Genomic DNA, 21,689 nt, shown 5'->3' on the forward strand with positions numbered 1-21,689 from the left:
ATACATGACTGCTAGCTTAGATTTTGAAAGTATGATGTTGACATGATCAGTCCAATCAAAGGGACTGTAGATATAACGTAATTTGACGTGATTTTCTGTGGTCAATGACCTTGAGCCTTCTTGGATGGGCACTTCTAATGTAACTCTATGGCAGCACCCAAGGGGCTAGAATTTTCAAGCTCTACGTTTAGACTTGGCGGTGACGTAGTGTCCCCATAAGTGACAGAAACTGAACCAATCACAGCGCAATGCGCCATATTTTCTACTGGCTTGCCCCATCATCACTGAGCTAGGCTGAAACAACTGCATTTTGGAGGACCCTTACTCAAGAAAACAAAAGAGACCATGTTTGTTATTAACTCATATTTTTTCACATTATTTGCACGTTGATATGTGACACGTATTAATGCCAAAATAACATGCAAAACAAGCAAGCTCAAATGTTGGTCTCAATGAACACAATGGGAGACAGAGAGCTGGTTTCAATCGCAGGGCGCAGACTGAACTAACTGAACGATAATTTATAGCGATTGTTATCTGGCTAAGGGATACTCCTTTCTCAAGAAAAAGTATTTATTTGTGAACAGTTCCTAAGATCTGTGGTTCGTCATGTAAGTTGAGAGGGGTGTATCTTGGCTATAAAATATCTTTGTATTTTTCTGATGTCTATTTTCAATGGTTCATTGGAAATAGCGCATCATTGAAAGTCAAAAATGCTATTGCAAAGCTTATTATTAAAAAATATGTAGTTTAAGTATAACTCTGACTGGTGTGTGAAGTTTGTAACTCTCTCCTCATTTGGTAAAGCAGAAATATGCCACCACATACCTTGCACAACACCCTGTCGGTCTTTGCAAACATCAAAGTAGTGACTTGTTCATGCTTTACAACATCCGTAGAGTACGACCCTACCTCACACACAGGTCCTAATCCAGGCACTTGTCATCTCTCGTTTGGACTACTGCAACTTGCTGTTGGCTGGGATCCCCGTTTGTGCCATCAACTTATCCAGAACGCTGCAGCCCACCTGGTGTTCAACCTTCCCATGTTCTCCAATGTTACCCCACTCCTCCACACACTCCACTGGCTTCCAGTTGAAGCTCGCATCGACTACAAGACGATGGTACTTGCCTACAGAGCAGCAAGATGAACTGCCCCTCCCTACCTTAAGGCTATACTCAGACCTTACACCCCAACCCGAGCACTCCGTTCTGCCACCTCTGGTCTCTTGGCCCTCCCACCCCTACGGAGGGCAGCTCCTGCTCAGCCCAGTCCAAGCTCTTCTGTCCTGGCACCCTGTCACGACTTCCGGTGAAGTCGGCTCCTTTCCTTGTTCGGGCAGCGTTTAGCGGTCAACGTCACCGTCACCGTCTTTCTAGCCATCGCCGCTCCATTTTTCATGTATCCATTTGTTTTGTCTTGTTCCCTGCACACCTGGTTTTCATTACCCATTCATATGTATTTATTCCTCTGTTCCCCATCATGTCTTTGTGTAGGATTGTTTGTGTTACGTGTATTTTGATATTGTGGATATTGTTACGCATATTGCTTTTTGTCTATGTTCCGTGTTTTGGGCACGTTTTATGTTATTTTGTGCTGTCATTTTGAGCCGAATAAAAAGTGTGCCTGTTCGCTACACTCTGCTCTCCTGCACCTGACTTCGCCTCCAATACACACTCCTAACAGAATCCTACACCAACCATGGAGTCAGCAGGAGCAGGTACCCCGGTCAGAGGAGTCGAGGAACACGCGGCTATGCTACATCATCTCGGTGCCATGATGGATTACGTTGTCCAGACCATGGACCGCTGGGAGAGACAGGAAGTCTCCATCCTTCTTCTTCACAAAAAACAAACTCGAGGAGGCGGGTGAAGTGGAGGACCGAATGTACCCCTGACGCAGGGATTCGGAGACATACAGTGCCTTGCGAAAGTATTCGGCCCCCTTGAACTTTGCGACCTTTTGCCACATTTCAGGCTTCAAACATAAAGATATAAAACTGTATTTTTTTGTGAAGAATCAACAACAAGTGGGACACAATCATGAAGTGGAACGACATTTATTGGATATTTCAAACTTTTTTAACAAATCAAAAACTGAAAAATTGGGCGTGCAACATTATTCAGCCCCCTTAAGTTAATACTTTGTAGCGCCACCTTTTGCTGCGATTACAGCTGTAAGTCGCTTGGGGTATGTCTCTATCAGTTTTGGACATCGAGAGACTGAAATTTTTTCCCATTCCTCCTTGCAAAACAGCTCGAGCTCAGTGAGGTTGGATGGAGAGCATTTGTGAACAGCAGTTTTCAGTTCTTTCCACAGATTCTCGATTGGATTCAGGTCTGGACTTTGACTTGGCCATTCTAACACCTGGATATGTTTATTTTTGAACCATTCCATTGTAGATTTTGCTTTATGTTTTGGATCATTGTCTTGTTGGAAGACAAATCTCCGTCCCAGTCTCAGGTCTTTTGCAGACTCCATCAGGTTTTCTCCCAGAATGGTCCTGTATTTGGCTCCATCCATCATCCCATCAATTTTAACCATCTTCATGATGCTGCCACCACCATGTTTGACAGTGGGGATGGTGTGTACAGCTGTGTTGCTTTTACGCCAAACATAACGTTTTGCATTGTTGCCAAAAAGTTCAATTTTGGTTTAATCTGACCAGAGCACCTTCTTCCACATGTTTGGTGTGTCTCCCAGGTGGCTTGTGGCAAACTTTAAACAACACTTTTTATGGATATCTTTAAGAAATGGCTTTCTTCTTGCCACTCTTCCATAAAGGCCAGATTTGTGCAATATACGACTGATTGTTGTCCTATGGACAGAGTCTCCCACCTCAGCTGTAGATCTCTGCAGTTCATCCAGAGTGATCATGGGCCTCTTGGCTGCATCTCTGATCAGTCTTCTCCTTATATGAGCTGAAAGTTTAGAGGGACGGCCAGGTCTTGGTAGATTTGCAGTGGTCTGATACTCCTTCCATTTCAATATTATTGCTTGCACAGTGCTCCTTGGGATGTTTAAAGCCTGGGAAATCTTTTTGTATCCAAATCCGGCTTTAAACTTCTTCACAACAGTATCTCGGACCTGCCTGGTGTGTTCCTTGTTCTTCATGATGCTCTCTGCGCTTTTAACAGACCTCTGAGACTATCACAGTGCAGGTGCATTTATACGGAGACTTGATTACACACAGGTGGATTGTATTTATCATCATTAGTCATTTAGGTCAACATTGGATCATTCAGAGATCCTCACTGAACTTCTGGAGAGAGTTAAAAAAGTTTGAAATATCCAATAAATGTCGTTCCACTTCATGATTGTGTCCCACTTGTTGTTGATTCTTCACAAAAAAATACAGTTTTATATCTTTATGTTTGAAGCCTGAAATGTGGCAAAAGGTCGCAAAGTTCAAGGGGGCCGAATACTTTCGCAAGGCACTGTATGTCTCCATAGCCACCATCTCCACTTGCGACAGGGGATACAAGTGACTCCTGGGAAGTGCCGTGTCTTCCAGTGCATCTGCCTTAAAAATCATATAATGAGATTTTCTGGATTTCTGTTTTCGATTCCGTCTCTCACAGTTGAAGTATACCTTTGATAAAAAATTACAGACCTCTACATGCTTTGTAAGTAGGGAAAACTGCAAAATCATCAGTGTATCAAATACTTGTTCTCCCCACTGTATATTAAAGATGTGAAAAAGATTTTAGCATATGCCAACAGCTATACAAAGCTTTGATTAACCGTTGAACTCCTGGACTGCCTCCGATTTTGACATGTAGGAGACATCTATCATGGTGCCTTAATCCAGATCAACTCTCTGCTCCGTTTGGTGTGCTTGTGTGTCTAGTGGATGCAGAGAGCTACACAGTGCACACCCACCTCAGGCAGTCCATCTCCCAGGGCTGTGATTTACAGCCAGAAGAAAGAGTCATAGGCCGGTTTAAAACACTCTGTTAACAGACCAGCTTCCCAATGCCACATATAACTCAGCCTAGCAGTTATTCAATAAGACTCCTAACACACTGCTGCCGTGACTCTCATAGATATTCTAAAGACTCCTACTGCTGTGACTTTCAGAAATATTCAATAATATCATTACTGCAGTGATGCTCATATATTCAATAACAGCTATTTCCCCAGACTCCTGGTACATTATCTCTCAGAGGTGACATACAATAACATTGGCTCTCATAAATATTCTAAATACTCCTACTTCTATGACTTTCAGAAGTATTCAATAATATCATTACCGCAGAGATGCAGAGACGATCTTCAACAACATCAATTTCCTAGACTCCTGCTAGAGATACAATAACAGTTTCCAGTGGTGTAAAGTACTTAAGTAAAAATAGGTTAAAGCACTACTTAAGTAGTTTTTGGAGGTATATGTTCTTTACTGTACTATTTATATTTGTGCCTACTTTTACTTCACTACATTCCTAAAGATAATAATGTACAGTACTTTTTACTCCATACATTTTCCCTGACACCCAAAAGTACTCGTTACATTTTGGTCCAATTCACACACTTATCAAAAGAACATCCCTGGTCATCCCTACTGCCTCTGATCTGGCGGACTCACTAAACATGCTTCGTTTGTAAATGGTGTTGGGGTGTGCGCCTGGCTAACCGTCAATAAAAATTCAATAAAAATTGTGCCTTCTTGTTTGCTTAATATATGGAATTTGAAATGGTTTATGCTTTTACTTTTGATACTTAAGTACATTTTAGCAGTTCCATTTACTTTTGATACTTAAGTACATTTAAATCCAAATACTTAGACTTTTACTCAAATAGTATTTTACTGGGTGACTTTTACTTGAACCATTTTCTATTAAGGTATATTTACCTTTACTCAAGTATGACAATTTAGTATTTTTTCCACCACTGATCGTTTCTACTGTGACTCTTACAGATAATACACTCTACGGTAGTGTCGTTCATACACACATACAGTGGGGCAAAAAAGTATTTAGTCAGCCACCAATTGTGCAAGTTCTCCCACTTACAAAGAGGAGAGAGGCCTGTAATTTTCATCATTACAGGGTACACTTAGGTACACTTCAACTATGACAGACAAAATGAGAAAAAAAATCCAGAAAATTACATTGTAGGATTTGTAATGAATGTATTTTCAAATTATGGTGGAAATAAGTATTTGGTCAATAATAAAAGTTTATATACCCTTTGTTGGCAATGACAGAGGTCAAACGTTTTCTTTAAGTCTTCGCAAGGTTTTCACACACTGTTGCTGGGATTTTGGCCCATTCCTCCATGCAGATCTCCTCTAGAGCAGTGATGTTTTGGGGCTGTTGCTGGGCAACACGGACTTTCAACTCCCTCCAAAGATTTTCTATTGGGTTGAGATCTGGAGACTGGCTAGGCCATTCCAGGACCTTGAAATGCTTCTTACGAAGCCACTCCTTCGTTGCCCAGGCGGTGTGTTTGGGGTCATTGTCATGCTGAAAGACCCAGCCACGTTTCATCTTCAATGCCCTTGCTGATGGAAGGAGGTTTTCACTCAAAATCTCACGATACATGGCCCCATTCATTCTTTCCTTTACACGGATCAGTCGTCCTGGTCCCTTTGCAGAAAAACAGCCCCAAAGCATTATGTTTCCACCCCCATTCTTCACAGTAGGTATGGTGTTCTTTGGATGCAACTCAGCATTCTTTGTCCTCCAAACACGACGAGTTGAGTTTTTACCAAAAAGTTATATTTTGGTTTCATCTGACCATATGACATTCTCCCAATCTTCTTCTGGATCATCCTAATGCTCTCTAGCAAACTTCAGACGGGCCTGGACATGTACTGGCTTAAGCAGGGGGACATGTCTGGCACTGCAGGATTTGAGTCCCTGGCGGCGTAGTGTGTTACTGATGGTAGGCTTTGTTACTTTGGTCCCAGCTCTCTGCAGGTCATTCACTAGGTCCCCCCATGTGGTTCTGGGATTTTTGCTCACCGTTCTTGTGATCATTTTGACCCCACGAGGTGAGATCTTGCATGGAGCCCCAGATCGAGGGAGATTATCAGTGGTCTTGTATGTCTTCCATTTCCTAATAATTGCTCCCACAGTTGATTTCTTCAAACCAAGCTGCTTACCTATTGCAGATTCAGTCTTCCCAGCCTGGTGCAGGTCTACAATTTTGTTTCTGGTTTCCTTTGACAGCTCTTTGGTCTTGGCCATAGTGTGGTTTGGAGTGTGACTGTTTGAGGTTGTCGACAGGTGTCTTTTATACTGATAACAAGTTCAAACAGGTGCCATTAATACAGGTAACGAGTGGAGGACAGAGGAGCCTCTTAAAGAAGAAGTTACAGGTCTGCGAGAGCCAGAAATCTTGCTTGTTTGTAGGTGACCAAATACTTATTTTCCACCATAATTTGCAAATAATTTCATAAAAATCCTACAATGTGATTTTCTGGATTATTTTTTTCAAATTTTGTCTGTCATAGTTGAAGATGATGAAAATTACAGGCCTCTCTCATCTTTTTAAGTGGGAGAACTTGCACAATTGGTGGCTGACTAAATACTTTTTTGCCCCACTGTATATACTTGGTGATATTCAGTAAGGGAGCACTTCGGGCCAACACAAATGGTCTCAAAGTTCTCACCTTAAAAATGTTTTTCGCAAGTAGTCTTGATTCCCAAAATACCCTTCTGTCTCCTGTCCTCCATGCTTGATTTAAGGCACATCTGGAGAGTTAATTTCAAGTCTGCTAGTGCCTAAATGAATTAAAACACAGAAGGCCTGAGCAGTGTAGAGTCAGTTACAGTAGGAGCACATACATGTATATCCTTCATCACATTCAGTTTCAGAGGAGAGGTCAAACAAAACCTCACAAGCACGCACACACACATCATATTGGGTTAGAGCAGATGAGCACCCCTGTAGAACTCAGTAGTCTGTTAGTACTGCTGTTAAAATAGTAAGTGCTTACTTAAAAGAGAAGTTAACTTTATTTGAACGAAATGTCTATTATCGATATAAATGGCATGTTTATAGAAGTGCCCAGACACTTGTTTTTGAGAAACGTACCTCATCAGCAATATACTTCAAGCTTGTTCAGCAGTTGAAGGGGCACAGAAAAACACGAACAAAGGCTCCAAAAACACCCACATACATCATTTTAAGAAATGACAAGCTCTCAGTATAGTGATGCAGGTCTTTATGAAATGTTGTACACATGAACTTGTGTAATGCTAACTTTATCAGCAACGTTATATTCCATTTTGTGCTGGAAAAGTATTGTGGGCTACACAGAGAAGTTTCGCTCGAGTTGCACAAAATGGAATATAACTTACATTTACATCGTAAATAGATTTGGTTAAAATAAAGTCAACTTCTCCTTTAACCTCACTATCTCTCTCCTGTAAGATTTTCCACTGACTGTAAATGAGATCACCACAGTGATCTAGGTGGTCGAGGTAGGATGGATGGGTGGGGAGGGGAGGGGATTGGGTGGGCGGGTGGGGTGGGGAGGGGATTCTTGTGCTGCTGCCAGCACTGAAGAATGTCCACAGAAGAGCACAGGCCAGCACTTTTCAGAGAGCTGCTGTAGTGTAGATCGGTGATCTCTCCCTCCCCCATCAGCACCAAATCATGGGCTTCCCATGGGAAGCGCCTCCTTTCCCCTCACATACAGAGCAGGACGACCAGGCTGAGCTCAGCTCCCATGCTAATTATCCATATGTTAATCTGAAGCAGCAGTTCATCTTTGGCACGGCCACATGCTGCTGTGCTGTGCTGAACTAAACCCTGCTACCTCCAGCATCTCTACACAGTACACGCGCCTTTCCATGGGCCACTAGCTGGTTGAAATTAATTTACTTTGCCATTTTTTCTAAACCCTTTCCCTCCAATCACTAAAACCATCCCCCCACACCAGAGGAGGCTGGTGGGAGGAGCTATAGGAGGACAGACTCATTGTAATGGCTGAATTGGAATAAAGGGAAAGTATCAAACATATGGAAACGACATGTTTGACTCCATTACATTTATTCCATTCCAGCCATTACAATGAGCCTGTCCTCCAATAGCTCTTCCCACCAGCCTCCTCTGCCCCATACATTCGCCTTCCAAATCAGTACATGGATGGAAGCTGGCTGCATAAATTAGATGCGGGCTAATCTTATTTCCTAATTTTCCCTGATAGCAGGTTGCTGCCACCCACCAGCCCTGTGCTACTGCTAGCAGTACCACTAGCATGGGCAGCAGACGGAGCAGCACAGAAGGACCTGCATGCCAGGTTATGGCAGTGGTTGGTCCTCTTTCTTTTTCAGACTGACACAATGTCCGTCAGACCATGTCATTTTTCTCTCTATTACTTCTTTCACCTCTGTTGGATGGTGATACTGGTGGTGAGAATTCATTAAGGTGTTATGATTTGAGTCTCTCTTTTTCATTCAAACACACACACACACACACACACACACACACACACACACCTTGCTCACCTTCATAGAATCCTCTGCATTCTCTGACACGCAGTTATTCCTTAAGTTTCTTTGAACACCTTTTCACACCAAATGAACCATGAAATACCATAATCATGTCTTGTAGCATCTTTCTTTGCTGAATTTCCTTATTTTCCTTTTGGCCTTTTTCTGAAATTGAATATTTCATACCGTTATTGCATTCAACAAATTAGTTGCAGTTAGTAATGAATTCTGAGAAAGGATCTGCTTAAAGATTAAAAAAGGAATTTAAACGTGGTTTTCGTGTACACCTCTGGCGCCATCCTGTGGATGTGGATATGATATCCTCCTAAAATCCATCTGACTTTTAGTGTTGTTGTTTTTTTTACTCAAGATCTTTGTTCATTCAGTGATTATAACAGTTAATACAATAAAATGAATTGATGGTGGTATCAAGTATTAAGATCATTTGGACTATTATGCGCTTAAGAATACACACACACACATGCAATATAAAGCAGACTTTCAGAGCAAACCCAGCAATTGTCAGTAAAGTAATATATTTATTGAGACGAATAAAGCCAAAAATGAAATTAATAATGTATTATCTGACTATCTCACTGTACATATGAAAAGGCCATGTACATTATTTAGAGCTCTGCTGGTAACTAACCAGGTTTCTCTTTTTGTCTGTGGTAGTACAGTAATAAAGGACCAATCGGATATGCAATTACACGCATGCGCGCAGAACCTACTTTCACTGTATTTTGATCCTTCTAACATTAGACTGGAGTGGCTTGGGAATTCCCCAGGACAACAATTTTAGCAAGACGCCTTGACTTGAAACAGCTTAAGACGGTGACATTTATTTTACTCCTTAAATAACCTTTTACAATATTAACTTTATCAGTTAGAGTTTAGGTGCAGCGCCCTGCGCTGTTTTCTTAGCCTGGTCCTAGCACTTTAGCTTGCAAGCTAGCCAACTGCTACTGTCAAGCTGCCAGCTTGACAGCACAGCTAACGTTAGCTTGTTACTTTTCAAGAGACAGTTTGTTATCAGGCTAGCTACTAAAAGTAAATATACACCAATTTTAACCAGCTGTTATTGCCATTATTGCAGAGGAATCTTTAAAAAAAAAAGTGCATAGCTAGCTAGCAACGGTATTCGTAATGGCTGGTATTCAGCCCAGGTGCGATTCTGGAAAGCCGCCTACACGGCCTGAACTTCACTTCGGTCTTGAAAAACACGACGCTCTGTGTACTTCTACACCGGAGGATTGGTGCGACAGTGGGCTAGATTGTCTGAGTGGAGCAGCGCTGAGTCTGGATGACCCCTTCAGCAACGAGGTATCCCAAACATGGGTGCCCGGGTCCCCTCCGTACACGACCTCCTACCCATCACTGGATGACACTGACAAGCGCCCCATGGACTGTAGTTCACCGGGGGGTGAAGAGAGGTTGGACTCGGCTATAGGGGACTCAATTACAGATGAGACTATGGGGAGTATATCACAGGGGCTGGGGACCATGCACCTGAATGAACCAGTTATCAGTGACACAGTGGATGACAGTGGGAGGCAAGCGTCACTGATCCCAGAGGAGGAAAGACGGAGAAGAGAGATATTCAACACACTGAACTTTGTGTCTGAGGATGGAGACACGTGAGAAGCCTCTCCTTACTATTCACATGGTGAACAGCAGTTTGTTGGCTATTTGTACTTATCTCAAACACCTCCTTTGCTCATAGGGCTCTTCACTTGGCTCTTATCCACGAGCACTGGGCCTTTGTACAGTACCTTCTGGGGGTGATAGCACTGGACAGGAGCTGGGTGCCTTACCTGGACATCCAGAACCACTTGGGACAGGTAAGCACAAGGACACATAGCTGCATTTGCAACACTGGAGTATTTACAGGGGAATTTGTGACAAAATATCTAAAGAAACGTATTATTAAAGACTTTCCAAATGTAGGTCTGTTGTAGACTCACTTCTTCTCTGCTAACCTCATGTCAAAATACAAGTCCTGCCAGTGTGCCATATGTGGACAAAAAATATAATAAAATTGTATTGGTCACATACACATGGTAAGCAGATGTTAATGCGAGTGTAGCGAAATGCTTGTGCTTCTAGTTCTGACAGTGCAGCAATATCTACAACAACTACTCAATACACACATCTAAGTAAAGTGATGGATTAAGAATATATGGATGAGCAATGACTTAGCAGGCATAGGCAAGATGGTATAAAATACAGTATATACATATGGGATGAGTAATGCAAGATATGTTAACATCATTATTAAAGTGACTAGTGATCCATTTATTAAAGTGGCCAATGATTTAATGTCTGGTAGCAGCTGTCTGCATGTAGGCAGCAGCCTCTGTGTTAGTGATGGCTGTTTAAGTCTGATGGCCTTGAGAGAGAAGCTATTTTTCAGTCTCTCGGTCCCAGCTTTGATGCACCTATACTGACCTCGCCTTCTGGATGGTAGCGGGGTGAACAGGCAGTGGCTCGGGTGGTTGTTGTCCTTGATTATCTTTTTTTTTTGCCTTCCTGTGACATCGGGTGCTGTGTGTGTCCTGGAGGGCAGGTAGTTTGCCCGTGGTGTTGCGTTGTGCAGACCGCACCACACTCTGGAGAGCCCTATGGTTGTAGGCAGTGCAGTTGCCGTACCAGGCGGTGATACAGCCGACAGAATGCTCTCAATTGTGCATCTGTAAAAGTTTGAAAGGGTCTTAGGTGACAAGCCAAATTTCTTCAGCCTCCTGAGGTTGAAGAGGCCTTCTTCACCACACTGTCTGTGCGTGGACCATTTCCGTTTGCCTGTGACGTATACGCGGAGGAACTTAACTTTCCACCTTCACTGCTGTCCTGTCGACGTGGATAGGGGGATGCTCCCTCTGCTGTTTCCTGAAGTCCATGATCAATGAATACCTTGTGGGGGATTTATTTTGACATGATGTAAGCAGAGAGGAAGTGGGTCTACAACAGACCCACATTTGGAAAGTCTGTTAAGTAATATGTTCCTTTCAGATGTTTTAACAAATTCCCCCCCTTTTAATGACCAACCATCCTGCCCACTAGCACAGTAAGTTGAACTTGAATTTTATTTAACTTCTGGCTTCCCAAAGACCGTTATTGTGCAACTCAATACAATAGGGAGCAACGCTGTAGCTTAAATCTATTTGAATTCAATCCCTTGACAGCACCCCTTTTGATTTGAACAAAACCTTCTATACATATTTGCCCAGTGTAGAAGTGCTCCGAACACTGACTTTTTGGACCTGAATGTCAAAACATTCAAGAGACCAAGGTGTTTAAAGTTCACCCATTTTTGCATACCCCACCATACCATGAAACATCCATGTCTTCACCACTGTAATGGATAAACAGTTGAGATTCATATCATTTAAAAGCTTACAAACAGGGTTGTCAAATTATAAAAACAATCTCTTACAAAAATAATATACACACACTACTGGTCAAAAGTTTTGGAACACCTACTTAAGGGTTTTTATTTTTACTATTTAATACATTGTAGAACAATAGTGAAGACATCAAAACGATGAAATAACACATATGGAATCATGTTGTAACCAATGAAGTATTAAACAAATCAAAATATATTTGAGATTCTTCAAATAGCCAAATAATGACAACAGTGTTAAACAATTTTAAATATATTTTATACTTGGGATTCTTCAAGTAGCCACCATTTGCTTTGATGATAGCTTTGCACACTGGCATTATCTCAACCAGCTTCATGAGGAAGTCACCTGGAATGCATTTCAATTAACAGGTGTGCCTTGTTAATTTGTGGAATTTCTTTGCTTAATGTGTTTGATCCAATCAGTTGTTGTGACGTGGTGGTGGGGGGGGGGTATACAGAAGATAGCCCTATTTGATAAAAAAACAAGTTTGTATTATAACAAGAACAACTCAAATAAGCATAGAGGAATGACAGTCCATTACTTTAAGACATGAAGGTCAGTCAATACAGAACATTTCAACAAACTTTAAAGTTTCTTCAAGTGCAGTCACAAAAAACATCAAGAAACTGGCTCTCATGAGGACCGCCACAGGAATGGAAGACCCAGAGTTACCTCTGCTGCAGAGGATAAGTTCATTTAAAGTTACCAGCCTCAGAAATTGCAGCCCAAATAAATGCTTCATAGAATTCAATTAACAGACACGTCTCAACATCAACTGTTCAGAGGAGGATGTGTGAATCAGGCCTTCATGGTTGAATTGCTGTGATGAAACCACAACTAAAAAGACACCAATGAGAAGAAGAGACTTGCTTGGGCCAAGAAACACCAGCAATGGACATTTGACCGATGGAAATTTGTCCTTTGGTCTGGAGTCCAAATGGGAGATTTTTGCTTCCAACAGCTGTGTCTTTGTGAGACGCTGTGTGGGTGAACGGATGATCTCTGCATGTGTATTTCCCACCGTGAAGCATGGAGGAGGTGGTGTTATGGTGTTGGGGTGCTTTGCTGGTGACACGGTCAGTGATTTATTTTGAATTCAAGGCACACTTAACCAGCATGGCTACCACAGCATTCTGCAGCGATACGCCATCCCATCTGGTTTGCGCTTAGTCCCACTATTATTTGTTTTTCAACAGGACAATGACTCAACACACCTTCAGGCCGTGTAAGAGCTATTTTACCAAGAAGGAGAGGGATGGAGTGCTGCATCAGATGACCTGGCCTCAACAATCCCCCATCCTCAATCCAAATTGAGATGGTTTGGGATGAGTCGGAGCGCAAATTGAAGGAAATGCATCCAACAAGTGCTCAGCATATGTGGGAACTCCTTCAATACTGTTGGAAAAGCATTCCAGGGGAAGCTGGTTGAGAGAATGCCAAGAGTGTGCAAAGCTGTCATCAAGGCAAAAGGTGGCTACTTTGAAGAATCTCCAATATATATTTTTATTTGTTTAACACTTTGTTACTTCATGATTCCATATGTTATTTTATAGTTTTGTCTTCACTATTATTCAAAAATGTAAAAATAAAGAAAAACCCTTGAATGAGTAGGTGTTCTAAAACTTTTGACAGGTAGTGTGTGTATACACGCACACACACAGTGCATTCAGATAGGATTCAGACCCTTGGACTTTTTCCACATTTTGTTACATTACAGCTATTCTAAAATTGATTAAATTGTTTTTTTTCCCGACCTCAATCTACACAAAATATACCATAATGACTAGCAAAAACGTTTTTCTAAATTTGAGCAAATGTATAAAAAATAAAACTCTGTTACATAAGTGTTCAGACACTTTACTCAGTACTTTGTTGAAGCACCGACCCTGACTAGTCTCCCAAGCACCTTAGGCAGTGATTACAGCCTAGAGTTTTATTGGGTATGACACTACAAAATTGGCACATCTGTATTTGGGGAGTTTCTCCCATTCTTCTCTGCAGATCCTCTCAAACTCTGTCAGGTTGGATGGGGAGTGTTGCTGCACATCTATTTTTCAGGTCTCTCCAGAGTTGTTCGATCGGGCTCAAGGACATTGAGACTTGTCCCGAAGCCACTCCTGTGTTGTCTTGGCTGTGTGCTTAGGGTTGTTGTCCTGTTGGAAGGTGAACTTTCACCCCAGTCTGAGGTCTTGAGCACTCTGGAGCAGGTTTTCATCAAGGATCTCTCTGTACTTCTTTGCCTCGACCCTGACTAGTCTCCCAGTCCCTGACGCTGAAAAACATCCCCACAGCATGATGCTGCCACCACCATGCTTCACTGTAGGAATGGTGCCAGGTTTCCTCCAGGTGTGATGCTTGGCATTCAGGTCAAATAGTTCAATTTTGGTTTCACCAGTCCTTTAGGTGCCTTTCGGCCACTCCAAGCGAGCTGTCATGTGCCTTTTTTTTTACTGAGGAGTGGCTTCCGTCTGGCCACTACTTTAAAGGCCTGACTGGTGGAGTGCTGCAGAGATGGTTGTCCTTCTGGAAGGTTCTCCCATCTCCACAGAGGAACTCTAGAGCTCTGTCAGAGTGACCATTGGCTTCTTGGTCACCTCCCTGACCAAGGCCCTTCTCCCCCGATTGCTCAGTTAGGCTGGGCGGCCAGCTCTCGGAAGAATTTTGGTGGTTCCAAACTTCTTCCATTTTAAGAATGATGGAGGCCACTGTGTTCTTGGAGACCTTCAATGCTGCAGAAATGTTTTGGTACCCTTCCCCAGATCTGTGACTCGAAACAATCCACTCTCGGATCTCTAAGGACAATTCCTTCGACCTCATGGCTTGGTCTGACATGCACTGTCAACTGTGGGACCTTATATAGACAGGTGTGTGCCTTTCCAAAACATGTCCAATCAAGTGAATTTACCACAGGTGGACTCCAAGTTGTAGAAAAATCTCATGGAAAATCAATGGAAACAGGATGCATCTAAGCTCAATATCGAGTTTCATATCAATGGGTCTGAATGCATATGTAAATAAGGTATTTCTGTTTTTTTCTTTATAAATTTCAAAAGTTTTTGCTTTGTCAAGGGGTCTGAACACTTTCCAAAAGCACTGTACATTGCCTTGCGAAAGTATTCGGCCCCCTTGAACTTTGCGACCTTTTGCCACATTTCAGGCTTCAAACATAAAGATATAAAACTGTATTTTTTTTGTGAAGAATCAACAACAAGTGGGACACAATCATGAAGTGGAACTACATTTATTGGATATTTCAAACTTTTTTAACAAATCAAAAACTGAAAAATTGGGCGTGCAAAATTATTCAGCCCCTTTACTTTCAGTGCAGCAAACTCTCTCCAGAAGTTCAGTGAGGATCTCTGAATGATCCAATGTTGACCTAAATGACTAACGATGATAAATACAATCCACCTGTTTGTAATCAAGTCTCCGTATAAATGCACCTGCACTGTGATAGTCTCAGAGGTCCGTTAAAAGCGCAGAGAGCATCATGAAGAACAAGGAACACACCAGGCAGGTCCGAGATACTATTGTGAAGAAGTTTAAAGCTGGATTTGGATACAAAAAGATTTCCCAAGCTTTAAACATCCCAAGGAGCACTGTGCAAGCGATAATATTGAAATGGAAGGAGTATCAGACCACTGCAAATCTACCAAGACCTGGCCATCCCTCTAAACGTTCAGCTCATACAAGGAGAAGACTGATCAGAGATGCAGCCAAGAGGCCCATGATCACTCTGGATGAACTGCAGAGATCTACAGCTGAGGTGGGAGACTCTGTCCATAGGACAACAATCAGTCGTATATTGCACAAATCTGGCCTTTATGGAAGAGTGGCAAGAAGAAAGCCATTTCTTAAAGATATCCATAAAAAGTGTTGTTTAAGGTTTGCCACAAGCCACCTGGGAGACACACCAAACATGTGGAAGAAGGTGCTCTGGTCAGATGAAACCAAAATTGAACTTTTTGGCAACAATGCAAAATGTTATGTTTGGCGTAAAAGCAACACAGCTGAACACACCATCCCCACTGTCAAACATGGTGGTGGCAGCATCATGGTTTGGGCCTGCTTTTCTTCAGCAGGGACAGGGAAGATGGTTCAAATTGATGGGAAGATGGATGGAGCCAAATACAGGACCATTCTGGAAGAAAACCTGATGGAGTCTGCAAAAGACCTGAGACTGGGACGGAGATTTGTCTTCCAACAAGACAATGATCCAAAACATAAAGCAAAATCTACAATGGAATGGTTCAAAAATAAACATATCCAGGTGTTAGAATGGCCAAGTCAAAGTCCAGACCTGAATCCAATCGAGAATCTGTGGAAAGAACTGAAAACTGCTGTTCACAAATGCTCTCCATCCAACCTCACTGAGCTCGAGCTGTTTTGCAAGGAGGAATGGGAAAAAAATGTCAGTCTCTCGATGTGCAAAACTGATAGAGACATACCCCAAGCGACTTACAGCTGTAATCGCAGCAAAAGGTGGCGCTACAAAGTATTAACTTAAGGGGGCTGAATAATTTTGCACGCCCAATTTTTCAGTTTTTGATTTGTTAAAAAAGTTTGAAATATCCAATAAATGTCGTTCCACTTCATGATTGTGTCCCACTTGTTGTTGATTCTTCACAAAAAAAGACAGTTTTATATCTTTATGTTTTAAGCCTGAAATGTGGCAAACGGTTGCAAAGTTCAAGGGGGCCGAATACTTTCGCAAGGCACTGTATATGTTTGTAAAGTACATTATTGTACCCACCCTGTATTCAAAAGTATGTTCTGTCACAACTGATGGCGGTTACAACAAAACCTCAGATGATGTAAACCAGGGTCTAAGTAAGCTAAAACATATGAAAAAAATCTGTTTACAAATTTTTGGACAATTGATGTTAAAGGTTACTTTATTATTACAAAACATTTTACAACCATGTTTGTAAGCATTTAGATATCAATCTCAACTGTATCCTTTCCAGTGATGAAGACATGGATGTTTCATGGTATGGTGGGGTATGCTAAACTTTGAGCACCTCTATCTCCTGAATATTTCGGCAATCAGGTCCAAAAAGTACATTTCTGAACATTTCTTCCATGGGCAAACGCATATGGAAAGTTTTTGTTTAAATCAAAAAGGATGCTGTGAAAAGTGATTGAATAAATACACCAGCATTGCTAAGGGTTACACTGCTCTACTGAGCCTAGATCCGCCACGCCAGCATATGGGGATTTCACAATGGGGGATTTATTACTGCTAAATAGCTAACAAAATCGCTATATGGACTATCTGCATTGATCCTCACACTCGTGTGCACACACTTCATTTGTTCACACACAACACTCTACACACACACACTATACACACATGCGCACACACTCACATACAATCATCATACTCTGCTGCTACTCTGTTGATCTTATATCCTGACGCCAAGTCACCTTACCCCTATACCAGCGGAGGCTGCTGAGGGGAGGACGGTTCATAATAAATGCTGAAACCATGTTTGATGTATTTGATACCATTCCACTAATTCCTCTCCAGCCATTACAATGAGCCCGTCCTCCCCAATTAAGGTGCCACCAACCTCTTGTGTCCTCTCCATATCTAGCCCTACCACACCAGTATTCCTGCACATTGTAAATATGGTATTGGTACTGACCCTGTATATACAAAAGTATGTGGACACCCCTTCAAATATATGGATTTGGCTATTTCAACCACACCCATTGCTGACAAGTGTATAAAATAGAGAACACCGCCATGCAATCTCCATAGACAAACATTGACCTTACTGAAGAGTTCAGTTACTTTCAACGTGGCATTGTCATAGGATGCCACCTTTTCAACAAGTCAATTTGTCAAGTTTCTGCCCTGCTAGAACTGCCCTGATCAACTGTAAGTGCTGTTGTTGTGAAGTGGAAACCTCTAGGAGCAACAACGGCTCAGCCACGAAGTGGTAGGCCACACAAGCTCACAAAACGGGACCGCCGAGTGCTATAGTGCGTAAAAATTCTGTCCTCGGTTTCAAAACTCACTACCGTGTTCCAAACTGCCTCTGGAAGCAACGTCAGCACAATAATTGTTTGTTGGGATCTTCATGAAATGGGTTTCCATGGCCGAGCAGCTGCACACAAGCCTAAGATCTCCATGCGCAATGCCAAGCGTCGGCTGGAGTGGTGTAAAGCTCGCTGCTATTGGACTCTGGAGCAGTGGAAACGTGTTCTCTGCACTGATGAATCGCACTTCACCATCTGATAGTCTGACGGATTAATCTGGGTTTGGCGGATGCCAGGAGAACACTACCTGCCCCAATACATAGTGCCAACTGTAAAGTTTGGAGGAAGAATAATGGTCTGGGGCTGTTTTTTCATGGTTCGGGCTAGGTCACTTTGTTCTAGTGAAGGGAAATCTTAACGCTACAGCAAACATTGACATTCTAGACGATTCTGTGCTTCTAACTTTGGCAACAGTTTGGGGAAGGACCTTTCCTGTTTCAGCATGACAATGCCCCCATGCAGAAAGCGAGGTCAATACAGAAATGTTTTGTTGAGATTGGTGTGGAAGAACTTTGACTGGCCTGCACAGAGCCCTGACCTCAACCCCATTGAACACCTTTGGGATGAATTGGAACGCTGACTGCGAGTCGGGCCTAATCACCCAGCATCAGTGCCCACAGCAATGTTCCAACATCTAGTGGAAAGCCTTCCCAGAAGAGTGGATGTTGTTTTTTAGCAGAAAAGGGGCGACCAACTCCATATTAATGTTCTTATTTCTCATGTTCTTATTTATGTTTCTTGTGTGTTCTTGTTCTACTTTATTTTTTATAGTATTTTTTTATTTTTTACTACTGATATTGATTACTGCATTGTTGGGAAAGAGCTTGTGCACGAGACAATAAAACTTGAAACTAACATGTAAATAACACGTCACCTTCCATTTTCTTGTCCCTCTCCTCCTTTCTTTGTCCACTTTTCTTCCTCTGTCAGACTGCCCTTCACCTGGCTGTCATAGTGGACCAGTCTCAGTTTGTGCGAGGGCTGCTGTGGGGTGCTGCGAGCGCTGAGCTCCAGGAGAGGGGAGGGAACACACCGCTGCACTTGGCTGTCAGGGAGCTGAGGCAGGACTGTGTACGAGAGATCACCTCCAACTGCCAGAGCACTGACTACCTGCATGTCACCAACTACTCAGGTACACGGATCACCCCGAGGACATGGAGCCAGTTATTTTAACGTTAGAAACTCTGCATCCCTGCTTACCTTTGTTTCTCTATTTGTAATGTCAACCTCCCTTCTGCTCTCTCTTCTCTTTCAGGGGTGAGTGCACTGCATTTGGCAGTACAGAGGGGCAAAGAGGACATAATCAGCATGCTGATTGATGCAGGAGCCAATGTTAACCAGAGGGTGAGTAGCCCACATTAGTTACTGTATCAGACTGATGAAGACAGGGTTGGGTCCTCTATGCCCGCTGGGTTCCAACATGCCTCAGTACTTCATTAATCAAACTCATTATTAAAGGTCCCCTTACCTAATGAGCAAGATAATTACACTTAAAGGTTATGATGATGCCTCTCTCCCCTCCTGCCCCCCCAGGACCTGGGCTCAGGCCGCTCCCCTTTACACTGGGCCGTGGAGTCCCAGAGCCCCAGGCTGGTGCAGCTACTGCTGCAGGGGGGGGCCAATGTAGACCAGCCCTCCTATGCAGGCCACACGGCCCTCTACTGCGCCCTGCACAGGCCCAACAAGGAGGTACAGGCCCTGCTCAAGGCTAGAGGGGCCTCTGACACACAGGTCCGGGATGAAGAGGATGAGGAAGCAGAGGAGAGGGAGAGTGAAGATGTGAGGGTGGTCTGGGGCAGTTACAGTTAGCATTGTACATGTTTGATCACACATTGTCTATCATGGCTGTAAGTGTTATTATTGGGTGTATGACTCCATCATGAAGATTAACACTGCTGTTCTGTTTTCCTCCTGTAGGAAGAGTTTGATGACGTTGTTATCAATGGACAACGAGTGCACTAACCATGAACATGGACACTAAGCCACATGGAGTCATGGCACTGCTGTTGGGCTAAGCTATAGATGTAGATTGTGTGTGTGGTTCGTGTATGTATGTGTGCCTGTAAATTGTATATATCAAGGCTGCTGGGGAACTCCAGTTCTCAACCCAGTCAGGAAATAAGTTGTTTGAATTAGCTGATCACAGTTGTTCCTGCTTCAAATTAGTTCCCTTAAATTGTGCAGAGGGCAAGCTAATATTAGTTGGATCACATGGGTTTTAATGTCTGTCTGGAGCTAAGCTTGCCAAGACTAGTGTTGCCTACTCTAAGCATGGGAGAATGATCCAACCATGGACTCAGCTGTGTGCTGTCAAACTCAAATCATGGCCCCGCCCACTAGTGGCCACATCTCTTGTTCATGTCCCACCCCACCGTTCGCTCACATTCAACTCCACTGCTCAGATGGGCTGCTGATACCCATCTTCAGGGTAATCTATGGTGCAAAGTCAGAAAAGATGTCTAAATACCCAGTAACACATTGATACTGCAGTGTGCTGTAAAACAGACCAGTTGGATTTGATATATATATATTTTTTTCTTTTTAGCTCTATAAGCTAAAGAATTGCAGCTCGATTAAGTTCTCAAATAACCCATACTGTATGTTTTAAATTCAAGCTATTGCTAAGGGGCAGATATAGCTGGCAATCCCCCTCTGTTTAAATAACCACTTGATCATGATTTTCTTGCCTCTGATGGTGATCTTTAGCTGCATGGATTTATTTTTCTTTTTTTTCCCAATGCTAATCGTGAAATGAGGCTATAAGAGATGTGGGTTTGGGATTAAAGTAGTTGGATTATCTGAGATGTTTGCATTATTAAAGGTTCAGGGTTAAGGGAAGATGTGAATGTACATCAGGTAGAGGTTAATGCATGCCAAGGTAAGTAGTTCATTTGGGATTGAAAGAGAAAGGAGGGGCAAACTCAACACATTGGTACTAAATCATCTTTGCTTCCAGTTGAAAAATAAATTATAATTTCACGTATTCGAGAACCTCTGCAAATCTACATGAATTGGTATTTGACCTATCGCATGGGTGACGTGATCCAACTATTTCAGTAATGGATCAATTCCTGAATAGGAGTGCTCTAACCAGGGCCTGATTGTCCCTGGAGTGATGTTGTCATTTAGTCCATTTTATGTACAGTTCACCAATTAAAGACGGAACTACAAGAAGCAAACACAAGGACCCACCCAGAACAAGGGTTGGAGATCCCTGGTCTAAAAGAATCTGGTGTATATTCGCTTTGTGCATTTTGATTATTTTGAAGGATTGACTGTTTATTTGACAGGCTAGGATGCCTCTGTGTTTGCTCATCAGAAGGAGCATGGTGTCTACATGATTATTGTAATTACAACTAAAATAAATACAGTATTAAGAGGCTATGCAGTGTCTGCTTTTTATTCTCACTAAACACGCAAAAGTATAGATTCTGAATCAGTTGTAGTTTAACTTCCATGCACTACTTTGATACAGTTACAGCATCCGGAAGCCGAGGCTACGTTATACATACTTTCATGGTTTAACTTGCAAAGAGTTTGACACAGTTTGGCAGGATGTTGTACAATCCATTCGGCTGCTTCTGATCATCTATCATCTTTACAATCTCATATGGTACCTGCACTCACATTTGTCACACTCGTCAGGGACCCTTTGTCCATGGATCAAAAATGGAGTCTGTGCTTATTAACATTTTAATTATGGGGAAGCTGGTGTGGTAACCCTGGCTCAAAATGTTGCTAGATTCATTTGGAAAATAAATCATGTCCACTCAAGTAGGCCGGATGTTTTTAA

At 42.5% G+C, this 21,689-nt stretch overlaps 1 protein-coding gene across 2 annotated transcripts; it reads left to right on the forward strand.

Annotated features, from left to right (window-relative positions):
* Positions 1-9,165: 9,165 nt before the first annotated feature.
* LOC110537332 (NF-kappa-B inhibitor alpha) lies at positions 9,166-21,278 on the forward strand. Of its 2 annotated transcripts, none has more exons than XM_021623282.2 (6): positions 9,166-10,081; positions 10,168-10,285; positions 18,827-19,028; positions 19,152-19,240; positions 19,430-19,675; positions 19,814-21,278. In XM_021623282.2, exons 1-6 carry the CDS (start codon positions 9,591-9,593, stop codon positions 19,856-19,858), a joined length of 1,191 nt encoding a protein of 396 aa, XP_021478957.2. In that variant the 5' UTR covers positions 9,166-9,590; the 3' UTR covers positions 19,859-21,278. The 2 variants fall into 2 exon arrangements, with proteins under 2 accessions (XP_021478957.2, XP_021478958.2); XM_021623283.2 differs by having other exon boundaries at positions 19,430-19,585.
* The last annotated feature ends 411 nt before the right edge of the window (positions 21,279-21,689 follow it).

This window comes from Oncorhynchus mykiss, chromosome 12 (assembly GCF_013265735.2).
Source record: "Oncorhynchus mykiss isolate Arlee chromosome 12, USDA_OmykA_1.1, whole genome shotgun sequence".
Classification (NCBI taxonomy): domain Eukaryota; kingdom Metazoa; phylum Chordata; class Actinopteri; order Salmoniformes; family Salmonidae; genus Oncorhynchus; species Oncorhynchus mykiss.